Source organism: Rhinopithecus roxellana, chromosome 9, assembly GCF_007565055.1.
Source record: "Rhinopithecus roxellana isolate Shanxi Qingling chromosome 9, ASM756505v1, whole genome shotgun sequence".
Classification (NCBI taxonomy): Eukaryota; Metazoa; Chordata; class Mammalia; order Primates; family Cercopithecidae; genus Rhinopithecus; species Rhinopithecus roxellana.
Genome location: NC_044557.1, coordinates 110,609,107 through 110,621,887, shown reverse-complemented (window position 1 = coordinate 110,621,887; position 12,781 = coordinate 110,609,107). Strand labels below are relative to the sequence as shown.

The window sequence follows — 12,781 nt, the reverse complement described above, 5'->3', positions numbered from 1 at the left end:
CACTGCACTCCAGCCTGGGCAACAGAGCAAGACCCTACTCTAAATAAATACATAAATAAATAAAAAGTCTGTAGTCTAGTTAACTGTAATGTCCCAATGTAAATTTCCTGCTTTCTACATTGTCCTACAGTTGCATAAAATGTCATTGGAGGACAACTTCCTGTGAATCTACAACGATTCAAAAGAAAACATTAAAGAATGTTCTAATATAAAGAGACTTTGAAAAGATGAGAGAAGAAAACCAGTTTTGCCAAAGTCTTTCCCATTGCACAGGTAGTTTTCTTTGGTGGCTGCGTTATCAGCAATAACCTATTAACTTTGCTTCCTCCAGAGACACATGACATACCATCTTTTTGAAAAGTTGCCAGTCGAATGGAAGGCATCTTAGACCAGGACAGACAAAAAAGTCGCATTAAAAAAAAAATGGTTAAAAAAAAAATCAGCCTACCCTTTTTCCAGATTACCAACTGTTACCATTTAACCCATTGGCTTTATGGTGTGGGATCTAACTGCATCCTTGTTTCAGAACCAATTGATGTAAGTTTCGTAGATCTTGTGCCTTTGCTCCTACATACTTCAGTGTTAATTTCCTAAGAATATTCTCTTATACACTGACAGTACAGTGTACAACTTCAGTAAATTTAACATTAATTCAATACTTCCACCATCGTCCTGACGCTGAGACTCATGCCTGTAGTCCTAGCACTTTGAGAGGCCAAGGCAGGAGGATCACTTGAATCCAGGAAATCGAGGCTGCACTGAGCTATGATGGCATCACTGCACTCCAGCCTGGGCGGCAGAGGGAGACCCTGTCCGTAAAAAAAGAAGGCAAAAGCCAAGGAAAGAAAATACTTCTATCACCTATGTTCCACTTTCGTCCGTGTCACGGTACCGTCCAGTCCAATCACAGTACCAAACACAGTACAGTACTGGTCCAATTTGGCTAACCCATTGTTTAGCCAAGGGGTTAAATGTTAACAGTTGGTAATGTGGAAAAAGAGTATGCTGATGTTCTTTTGAACTACTTTTTTAAATGCAGTTTTTGCCCCTATCCTGGCCTAAAACGCCTTCCATCCTTCTGGAAACTTTTCAAAAGGATAGTATGTCATGTGTCTGGGGACGAAGGAAAGTTAATAGGTTATTGCGGATAAAGGAACCACCAAAGAAAACCACTTGTGCAATGGGAAAAGGCTTTGGCAAATGTGGTTTTCTTCTTTCAGCCTGGGGTCAGGCTGCACCTACTTGTCATGCCTCTTTGAGATCGCAGATATTGCAGATCTGAGTTTGCCACCATCTCTCGCAGAGAGAGAGAGCACCCAGAACTCTCACGGTACCGTGCGGCTGCAGCGACTGCGTCCTCACCCCGTGTGGTTGGCTCTGAGGGTCCTGAAGAACTAACTGGAGTGTTCGTCTTGGTCATCCCATCCCCATGCGCTTCTCAACTTCTGTTGTGGGTGGATTGGGGAGAGGAGCCCAGCTTTGGGGTGCGCTCCCGACCTGGGAAAACGGCTCAGGGCGGAGGGAGGAGAGCTGGGTGAAGGATAGGGAATTGGGGAAGGAATCCCCTAGGGAGGAGCGGAGCGGGCTCGTGGTCAGGCCTTCCCGTTCCGCGGCGTCACCTGGAGCGCAGGGCGGCCAATCCGCGGCGTGGCCCGTCCCGCGGCCAATGGGAGGGCGGCGCGGCGCGCTTCCCCCGGGGCTATAAGCGAGCCGGGAGGCGGAAAGTGAAAGCTGTGCAGGCTGGGCGGGCGCAGCGAGGCCAGAGCGGGGCAGCCGGGATGCTCAGGGCCACGGAGCCGCTGCCCGGGGAGGCGAAAGCGGAGGGGGCCGCGCGGCCAACCCCATCCAAGCCGCTCACGTCCTTCCTCATCCAGGACATCCTGCGGGACGGCGCGCAGCGGCGAGGCGGCCACACGGGCAGCCCGAGACGGCGCGACCCGGAGCCGGAGCCAGAGCCGGAGGGAGGACGCGGCCCCGCCGGGGTGCAGAACGACCAGCTGAGCCCCAGGCCCCGCGCCGCGCCGGAGGAGGCCGAGACGCTGGCGGAGACCGAGCCAGGTAAGCGGCGAGGCCGGGGCCCGAGGGCAGCCTAAGGCGGACCCTCCAGAGCTCGGGGTGCAGAGACGCGGGGCCCCGCGGCCACAGGCAGAGGGACTTCCCCGCCTCCGCAGCCACGCGCGCGCGCCCCGGGGACGAACCCTGAGCCCCAGCGTCAGGGCGGCGCAGGATTCTGACACGGCAGGACTCTCCCGGCTCCGTGCCTCCGCTCCCCGGGGCTCAGAAGCCGGCGCGACCGCAGCGCGACCGCCCTCCACCGTCCCGGGAGCGGATCCCGCCCCGCGCCACCCGCGATCGGCGCCAGCCCCACGGTAGTTACGAGAACTAATGATAACTTATTAATAGTGACAAAGTAGGGGTTGACCAGGAAAGCCTCCGTGTGCTTCCCAATCCCGTGGGCAGTAAAGCGGTACATTTTGGGTACCCTCCAGGAAAGAGTTATTTTCTTTCCTGTCACTTCTGATGAAGCGACCGAACGCCTCCTTTAGCGAAGAGGGAATTAAAGCTCAGAATGAGCCTGCCTCTGCGTCTCACGTGGCACAAGCCCTCTCTTGCCCACCTGAGTCCTAACACCGGATGCCTTTTGGTCCGGCCTTCCCGGGTGTCTTGTTCCTGTCTTCCCTGCCTCCCTCTCCCGCCTCTCCTCAGCACACAGATGCGGAATCCCCATCTAATTCTACTAGACAATACGGAGAAAGTTCAACCACGAAACATCTCTAACTTTGGGTTCTTAATGATTCTTAGAAAATGAATAGGTTATAAACATATTTACTCACTCTTCACTCCGGAGAGCTCCTTAGTCATGTGAAAAAAGTGAAATGTATCCACGATGACAGTGTGCTGTTTGTTCACTCACTAAAGAGATAAGGGTGGATTGAATTCTGTTCTCTTCCCTGCTAACATGTAACTTTTGTCTTCCCATCCCTCTTTCCCCGCTGTCCTTTCCAGAAAGGCACTTGGGGTCTTATCTGTTGGACTGTGAAAACACTTCAGGCTCCCTTCCAAGCCTCCCCCAAACCCCTAAGCAGCCGCAGAAGCGCTCTCGAGCTGCTTTCTCCCACACTCAGGTGATCGAGTTGGAGAGGAAGTTCAGCCATCAGAAGTACCTGTCGGCCCCTGAACGGGCCCACCTGGCCAAGAACCTCAAGCTCACGGAGACCCAAGTGAAGATATGGTTCCAGAACAGACGCTATAAGACTAAGCGAAAGCAGCTCTCCTCGGAGCTGGGAGACTTGGAGAAGCACTCCTCTTTGCCGGCTCTGAAAGAGGAGGCCTTCTCCCGGGCCTCCCTGGTCTCCTTGTATAACAACTATCCTTACTACCCATACCTGTACTGCGTGGGCAGCTGGAGCCCAGCTTTTTGGTAATGCCAGCTCAGGTGACAACCATGTATGATCAAAAACTGCTTTCCCCAGGGTGTGTCTATGAAAAGCACAAGGGGCCAAGGTCAGGGAGCAAGAGGTGTGCACAACAAAGCTATTGGAGATTTGTGTAGAAATCTCAGATCTTCACTGGTGAGACAATGAAACAACAGAGACAGTGAAAGTTTTAATATCTAAGTCTTTCTCCCAGTGCATACTGTAGGTCATTTTTTTGCTTCTGGCTCCCTGTTTGAAGGGGAGAGAGGGAAAATCAAGTGCTGTTTCCAGCTCTTTGCATGATTTTGGATGAGCTGTACACCTGAGGATTCTGTTCTACAACTCCATCCCCCTGTGTCACTGAATATCAACTCTGAAAGGGCAAACCTAACGGGAGAAAGGACAGCCAGAATGAGGATGTCACCAACTGAATTAAACTTAAGTCCAGAAGCTTCCTGTTGGCCTTGGAATATGGCCAAGGCTCTCTCTGTCCCTGTAAAAGAGTGGGGCAAATAGAGGGTCTCCAAGAGAACGCTCTCATGCTTAGCACACATTTGCATGGGAGGGGGAGATGGGTGGGAGGAGATGAAAATATCAGCTTCTTCTTATTCCTTTTAAAATGGTATGCCAACTTAAGTATTTACAGAGTGGCCCAAATAGAACAAGATGCACTTGCTGTGATTTTAAGACAAGCTGTATAAACAGAACTCCACTGCAAGAGGTGGGGCCGTGCCAGGAGAATCTCCGCATGTCCAAGACAGGGGCCTAAGGAGGGTCTGCATACTGCTGCTAGGGACTGTTGCTTTTTTTATTAGCAGAAAGTGGAAAGGACTGTCCTCAACTTTTTTCTCCCGCACTGGAGAATTTAGAATCAGAAGTTTCCTGGAGTTTTCAGGCTATCATATATACTGTATCCTCAGAGGTGACATATTTCTTCCTTCCCTCCTTTTAAAATTTTTTGTTCCTTTTTTGCAGCAATTACTCACTAAAGGGCTTCATTTTAGTCCAGACTTTTAGTCTGACTGCACCTAACTTATGCCTCACGTATTTAGCCTGAGATCCTGAGATCTGGTCTTTTTTTTTTTTTTTTTTTTTTTTTTTCAATTTTTTTCCTCTCCCCAAAGCTTTATCTGTCTTGAGTTTTTAGAAAAGGTTGGGGGCAGATTCTGAATTGGCTAAAAGACATGCATTTTTAAAACTAGCAACTCTTATTTCTTTCCTTTAAAAATATATAGCATTAAATCCCAAATCCTATTTAAATACCTGACAGCTTGAGAAGGTCACTGCTACATTTATAGGACCTTCTGGTGGTTCTGCTGTTACGTTTGAAGTCTGACAATCCTTGAGAATCTTTACATGCAGAGGAGGTAAGAGGCATTGGATTTTCATAGAGAAGGAAGAACACAGTGCAGGATGAAGAGCCAGGCTCACTGAGCTGTCCAGTGGAGGGCTCATGGGCGGGGTCATGGAAAAGAAGGCAGCCTAGGCCCTGGGGAGCCCAGTTCACTGAGCAAGCAAGGGACGGAGTGAGCCTTTACAGGAAAGGGCTAAGAAAAGGGAAACCCATTTTAAAACACAGCAAGAAACTGTCCAAACGTTTTGGAAGCTGTGTTTGTTGCCTATAATAGGTCCCCAAAATGGGTAACCTAGACTTCAGAGAGAATGAGCAGAGAGCAAAGGAGAAATCTGGCTGTCCTTCCACTTTCATTCTGTTATCTCAGGTGATGGGGTAGAGGGGAGACATTAGAAAAACATGAAACAACAAAACAATCACTAATGAGGTATGCTCATTAGTGAGAGCATTAATGAGACCTGGGAGTCTCTTGATTCCACTACTTCCATTTAGTGAGAAACCTTTCAATTTTCTTTTATTAAAAGTGCCAATCTACTGTTGGTGGCAAAATTGCCAACATAAGTTGATAGAAAGTTGGCCAATTTCACCCCATTTTCAGTGGTTTGGGCTCCACATTGAAATATTCAATGCCATGTACTGCTGACACCCACCGGAGTACTAGCCAGCACAAAAGGCAGGGTAGCCTGAATTGCTTTCTGCTCTTTACATTTCTTTTAAAATAAGCATATAGTTCTCAGTCCCTGCTGAGTACTCTTTCTCTCCCCTCCTCTGAATTTAATTCTTTCAACTTGCAATTTGCAAGGATTACACATTTCACTGTGATGTATATTGTGTTGCAAAAAAAAAAAAAAAAAAAAAGTGTCTTGGTTTAAAATTATTTGGTTTGTGAATCCATCTTGCTTTTTCCCCACTGAACTAGTCATTAACCCATCTCTGAACTGGTAGAAAAACATTTGAAGAGCTGGTCTATCAGCATCTGACAGGGGAACTGGATGGTTCTCAGAACCATTTCACCCAGACAGCCTGTTTCTATCCTGTTTAATAAATTAGTTTGGGTTCTCTACATGCATAACAAACCATGCTCCAGTCTGTAACATAAAAGTCTGTGACTTGAAGTTTAGTCAGCACCCCCACCAAACTTGATTTTTCTATGTGTTTTTTGCAACATATGAGTGTTTTGAAAATAAAGTACCCATGTCTTTATTAGATGTATCCGTGTGTGATTTTCAGTTTCCTAAAAATTACATGCTGTGTCACTTAGATATTTCTAATTACCATATCCTCTTGCCCTGGTCCACCTGACACACCAGTTGCAACCTATGGTGATCAAAAGCCTCAGCCTACCCAGTAGCTGATGATGGCCATCCTTTTATAAATGCACCGTCCTCCATTCCTGTTAAGTCATGGGGAGAGGAAGGCTTTTCTCTCTTCGGTTTAATAATCAACTGTTCCCCTATTCACAATAGCAACATCATGGGCTGAACCTACGTGTCCATCAACAGATGATTAGATTTTAAAATGTGGTGCGTATATACCATGGAATACATATGCAACCATCAAAAATAATGAAATCACGTCTTTTGCAGCAATATGGATGGAACTATTGGCCATTATCATAAGTGAAATGACTCAGACAGAAAGTCAGAAAGGGCATGTTCTCATATGGAAATGGGAGCTAAACGATGGGTGCCCATGGACATACAGAGTGGAACAAGAGACACTGAAGGCTCCAAAATGTTGGAGGGTGGGAGAAAAGTGAGGGATGAAAAATAACTGGGTACAGTGTTCACTATTCAGGCAATGAGTACTAAAATTCCAGACTTCACCACTGTGCAATAGATCCATGCAACACAACCGCACTTGTACTCCCGATCCTATAAAAATAAAAATAAAAAAATTTAAATAATCACCTACTCCAGCCAAGGAATACCTTTTGTTTAAAAAAAGATAACCAAGTATTTATTTACTTTCTTGAAGACCTTAAAGGGAACACAAAGACTCCAGCAATCCTTCTTTAAAAGTTCCCCTTTGGCCAGGTGTGGTGGCTCATGCCTGTAATCCCAGCACTTTGGGAGACCAAGGCGGGCAAATCACCTGAGGTCAGGAGTTCGAGACCAACCTGGCCAACCTGGTGAAAAAAACCCTGTCTCTACTAAAAAGACAAAAATTAGCTGGGTGTAGTGGCACAGGCCTGTAATCCCAGCTACTACAGAGGCTGAGAGAGGAGAATCACTTGAACCCGGGAAGCAGAGGTTGCATGAACTGAGATCATGCCACTGCGCTCCAGCCTGGGCGACAAAGCAAGACTCTGTCTCAAAAAAAAAAAAAAAAATCGTTTTATGTTCCACTAGCCCCTCATGCTATAACTTCCCTGGCTCCTGCATCTCCCAAAAAATGTCACCTTCATCCAGAGCTGACAGACCTCTTGCAAGTGACGCCTTTAAACTGGAATCACAGGTATGAAAAATAGGTTTTATTAATGTGTTAAAATAAAACATAAACAACACATCCTTCATCTCCCTGCACTTAAACCTTCATTAAATCCCACAAGAGGAGAATCCCATTCACCTGATTACCTTCAAGAATTGACGGTTTCTTCCTCCCTCCTTCAAGGAAACAGAAGCTTAAAGAGTAAGGTGCTTACTCTAAAGAAAATATATCATAATTTCAAACTTTGCTCTAATCCTTTAAGCACATGTACACACAGGTGGGGCTTCTCCTGGCATGCTCACATCATAAGATTTACCTCTTTGCACAAATCTGTAATCATCCTCTCCTTCCCTGGAAGGCCAAGAGCTCTCAAATTACAAAGACGCTTGCAGTCAATTAACAGATGTAGATTTTAACAAGTCGAAACCCCATCTCTACTAAAAATACAAAAGAAAAATAGCCAGGCGTGGTGGTGGGCGCCTCTAGTCCCAGCTACTCGGGAGGCTGAGGCAGGAGAATGGCGTGAACCCAGGAGGCAGAGCTTGCAGTGAGCCAAGATCGCGCCACTGCACTCACTCCAGCTTGGGCGACAGAGCGAAACTCCCTCTCAAAAAATAAATAAATAAATAAAAATACCTAATCCAGGAAATTAAATAAAAATCTACCATCCCTTAAGAAAGTCCTCTTCTCCCTCCTCTTTTTGTCCCTTTTCCCACTTTCTTTCAGTATCTCTGCTAATCTCACACCTCTCTTCTTCTAGCAACTCCCCTTAACATGCCATCCAGCAATCCCAGTTAGCATGCCACATTTTCGTGGCATCTAGAATTTCTCTTCAATTTGTCTCTCAAGTTACTTCTGGTGAAAGTTTCTAGAGCCACTGCAGCTTTGTCATCTGTGGTCCCATTGGTTCTCCCCAGGCGTCCTTAGGAAGGCCAACCATAGCTGTGAGAGGGGAAATGAATGTCAGAGGCTTGCATCTAACAACAATGTTTTCCTTCTATCAAAGCAAATTACTGTTGTAGGGTGATGTTAATTTCACACATCTTAAAGCTGACCTTGAAGAAAACAGTGGCCATTATGAGAAAGTTACTTAGCTTAGGTGCCCGGGAAACAGCTCCAGTTATTGGGAAATTGCACACAGAAGCTTTCTTGAGAGGGTGCTCGAGACACATCTGGGAGGAAGTGAGGAAGGCAGGGTTGAGGAGAAGGGGAATGTGACTTTTAAGACAGCTGCAACTGAGGCCTCACCCAATACCTTAAGAAGCTCCAAAACCACTTTGCACCAAGTTGAGGATTGTAGGCTGGACATTTGTATCCCAGGATCAGCTGCCTCCCGAAAATGAGAATAACCTTGGGCAATGTAGTCCTGTCTGTGTTAGGCGATGGCCATCGAGGAACCCAGCTGTGATTCATTGCACCAATATGCCTAGCAGCTGGGAGGGGGCACATCAGCCCTGCACAGCAGGACTCAGTGGAGCACCATGTGATCCACGATAAGACAGGATCCTTTCCTTGGTCACTCTTAGGGCCACAGTCTCCACCATTTATCGCAGTGAGAAAATCGGTGTCAGACGAGGTTTGGAGCTCTGAGTTCTGCATCCAGACAGCCAGACTCTGCTCCTCCCATGGCCATGATGAACACGTCACCAGGGCATGCTTTTCAAAGCTGAGAGTTATTTACTGCTCAAGAAAAAGGGCAGGACCAATAGCCCTGGGACATGAAGAGCTCCTAGTTTAGCCTAGACTTGGCCTTCATGCAAACTTTCCCAGACAGCCTACCCTGTGGAAACGGTTATCTAAAGTCTGCAAGGGAAAGGAAAAGAATTTCAGTTTCCATGGTATGTACTCCCCTAATTTATGCAAAGGCTGTAGATACAGACTTGACTTATTTCCTGAGCTTGCTCTGGGTCCAATATGGAGTTTAGGATAGATTTAGGACAGAGATTTAGGATAGATCCATTGTGTGGCATCTTCTAACTGGGCATTCTTCACCTGTTTCCAGCCAGCTCCGTCATGGGAAGAGCCCGTACTGGGGAGGGGTGACCGGGTAGAGAGAAAAGGGTGATACACAGAGAAAAGTTCTATTTTCTCATTGGAATGATTATGGGATACCTAGAGAATTTGTTTAAAGCCTAGTGCATTAGTTCATTTTCACACTGCTATAAAGAACTGCCCAAGACTGGGTAATTTATACAGGAAAGAAGTTTAACGACTCAAAATTCTATAGGCTTAACAGCAAACATAGCTAGGAAGCCTCAGGAAACTTACACTCATGGCAGAAGGCAAAGGGGAAGCAAACAAGTCTTACATGTGGCAGGTGGGAAGTGAACTGAGAGCACAGGAAAAAACTCCCACTTTTAAAACCATCAGATCTTGTGAAAGAGACTCACTCACTATCATGAGAACAGCATGGGGGAAACCATCTCCATAATCCAATCACCTCCCACCAGGTTCCTCCCTTAACACGTTGGAATTGCAATTCAAGATGAGATTTGGGTGGGGACACAGAGCCAAACCATATCACCTAGAAATCTGCATGGGAGAATAAATGCTGATTTTGCTCTCTTAACAGTGAAAGTCCAGTAGCAATTAGTCTCAAATACCAACTGTACTTGCAATTGCAGTTGCATCTGTAGATGCCTTTTACCCAGTGGTTGTCAGCACTGGTTGTGCAATAGAATTTCCTGGGAGTCTTTGAAGACATACGAAGGCCCAGCCCTACTTCCTACTTAACACCAACTGTACTGTAATCTCTGGAAGTAGGGCTCAGGCATCAGTTTTTTGTTTTTGGTTTTTGAGGTTTTGTTTGTTTCTTTGTTTGTTTTTTGAGAGAGGGTCTTGCTCTGTCGCCCAGGCTGGAGTGGCACAATCATAGCTCAATGCAGCCTTAAACTCCTGGGCTCAAGCCATCCTCTTGTCTCAGCCTAGTGAGTGGCTAGGACAGCAGGTGCACACCACCACACCTGACTAATTTTGATATTTTTGGTAGGAAAAGGAGTCTCACTATCTCACCCAGGTTGGTCCTTAACTCCTGGACTCAAGTGATCCTCCTTTCTTGGTCTCTCTAAGTGCTAGGATTACAGGTGTGAGCCAAGGTATCTGGTGTCAGTTCTTATTTTAAAAACTAACAGTGTCCAAGATTTCAAACCACTTCCTTATCCTCCTTTCAACTGGTTTGTCTACTCAGCCTCTCAGACCTTATAAAATCTTGTGAGAGACAAATGGATGCCAGGACAGGAGAGAGACATCTGGAGGTGCCCACCAGGAAGGGAGAAGTTGGGGGTGGATTTTCTTTGTTTTGTTTTGTTTTTGACTTGCTTTTTCTTTTTACAGAAAACAGATGTTCAACCTTTCTTATTTTCCTCCCAAGCCTCCTCCTCCTGGAATGTCTGATATCATCAAATGCCCTTTGTAATCTAGGAAAGCCCAGCTCATTCTGGTTGATCCCTTAGTAGAAGTCTAAGGGACCCAAAGTGTGTGCGTGCTTTTGCTAACCTGGTCATTCAGAAGTATTTATTACCCATCTCCAACCCAGGCTCCCCCAGACTGGCAACACACTCTTTGACTTCACCAATGGAAGACAGAAAAGAAAATCTCATTTTTGACTGTGCCGCTGAGGACTTTTCACCCACCCAGAACCACAGAGCCTTCTTAGTGCATTGCTGGGAATAGCAGGTGCCAGCTAACATCGGTCAACTAGTGTCACGCTTCCCTGACAACTCATCTATCAGGATTAAATCATGTCTTAAGGCTGACACAACATTTACACATCCTTCTGCCAAATTGGTAATGTACATTTAAATTTTTTTCTGTTTTTTTTCTTTTTTTTTTTTTGAGAGAGAGTCTTGCTATGTTACCCAGACTGGACTCAAACTCCTGAGCTCAAATGATCCTTCCACCTTAGCCTCCCAAATTGCTGGGACTACAGGTGCACATTACTGCATCCTGGTAGATAGCAAACTTAAATTATGTGTTCAGGGATAGATGGGTGTGGAGAGTGCTCCAAGGAGAAGGAATATGCCTTGAGTTTTAAATTAAAATTTGCTTGCAATAAATGCAGAGTTAGCCTTAGAACTCCACCCTAAAGGCAGAAAAGCTTAAACTTGACCTAAACAACATCTGCAAACAAGAGGGATGGAAATGAGTTAGTTCTTTTATTAAGAAGAATGCAGGCAATATTCACAACATGAACTTGAAAGCAGGGAGGAGATGGCATCCTATCATGGAAAAGTTTGGAATCTCTCCCTCACTCCATCCTGAGAGCTGGTTTATACTTAGATCCTTTATATTTTTTTCCCTTCAAGGAAGATCTGACTCACGAAAGGCTAATATGTGCAGGTTCTCCTGCTTTTCAAAGACTTGGATGGTAGGTGACTATGTGGAGTGAGCACAGAGGATTGCAGTGAATAAAGATACATGAGAAGGTGCTTAATTAGCTTTAGCAGAGCTCTACTTAGATGTTCCACAATCTCCTTCCTGTGGGGAGAAAAATAACAGCATGAGAGACTTGGATTAAATTAGAGAGACTTACAGAGGGTACGGATTTTTCTTTGGTTGCTCCCTTAGCAAAACACACAACTTGCCAGAGTAAATTGATCATCAAAGTTTAGGACAAAGGTCCCGGGGTCCACAATATGACTCCTACAAAGTTTTTAGTTTTCCTTGTCTGTAAAGTGCATAGACAAGACTCTGTAAATTGCAAACTGCATCAGGAAATTCCGGTGGAAGTAATTCTTTAGATTAAAAAAAAAAAAAAAAGTGAACAGGGTGAAGGATAATAGCATGGGCAAGAAAAGACACATTAAAGACACCCAAAGTGTAGATTTCAGAATTCTTCAGCCTCCAATCTGCAGAATCCCAACTTCAGAAATGTCTCTCAGGCCTTGACTTCAGTTGTGTGCCCTGTTACTGGGTTGTTGCCTTTCTTTGCTTTGAGCCAGTTCAACTGCATGGGAAGAGCAAAGGAGAAGGAGGAGGGACCACGAAGAGTCCAAAGCAAGGGGGAAGAACCAGATGGGTAGTTTTCCATGGGCTACAGAAGCATCTTTTTACACATATGAGCTCACAACCCCTCTCATTGGCTCCTGATTGACCCCTGAGCAGAGAGATGGCTCCACATCCTGGAGATTAGATTTTATTACAGAGACAGACTGGGGACATGTCAACTTTGGCATCAGGAAGGAACAAAAGCTGGACTGGGATCTGAGGAAAGGTGTTCTCATTATAACCCAAATAGGTTTTATAAAATTCTGTGCAGGCACACACCCCCATACAAAAACGGTCAGCTTCACACACAGAAAAGCAGCTTGGTGAAGAACAAGGCACACTACATAGTAAATCATGGGGAAAATCTCCAGAGAACTCGTTGAAAATGAACCCCTAAAAACCAGAATTAATTTGATCTTAGGCTACAACCAACAGTGTATGGCATCTCGAGCAATGGAGCTAAGCGTCCCCTCCCTTCTCTGCACTGATCAGACTGAGGTTTCACACTGATCAAATATACGTTGAATGAATGAATAAATGAATGAGTGAGTTCAGACCACGCCTGGAGTACTAGGTTCAGTTCTACACACCATAC

The 12,781-nt window shown here is 45.7% G+C and overlaps 1 protein-coding gene across 1 annotated transcript; it reads left to right on the top strand.

Moving 5' to 3' along the window:
- The first annotated feature begins 1,735 nt into the window (after positions 1-1,735).
- Positions 1,736-5,979, top strand: NKX3-1 (NK3 homeobox 1). The gene is made up of 2 exons (XM_010357049.2): positions 1,736-2,058; positions 3,007-5,979. The coding sequence occupies exons 1-2, from the start codon at positions 1,779-1,781 to the stop codon at positions 3,423-3,425; spliced, it is 699 nt and encodes a 232-aa protein (XP_010355351.1). The 5' UTR covers positions 1,736-1,778; the 3' UTR covers positions 3,426-5,979.
- The last annotated feature ends 6,802 nt before the right edge of the window (positions 5,980-12,781 follow it).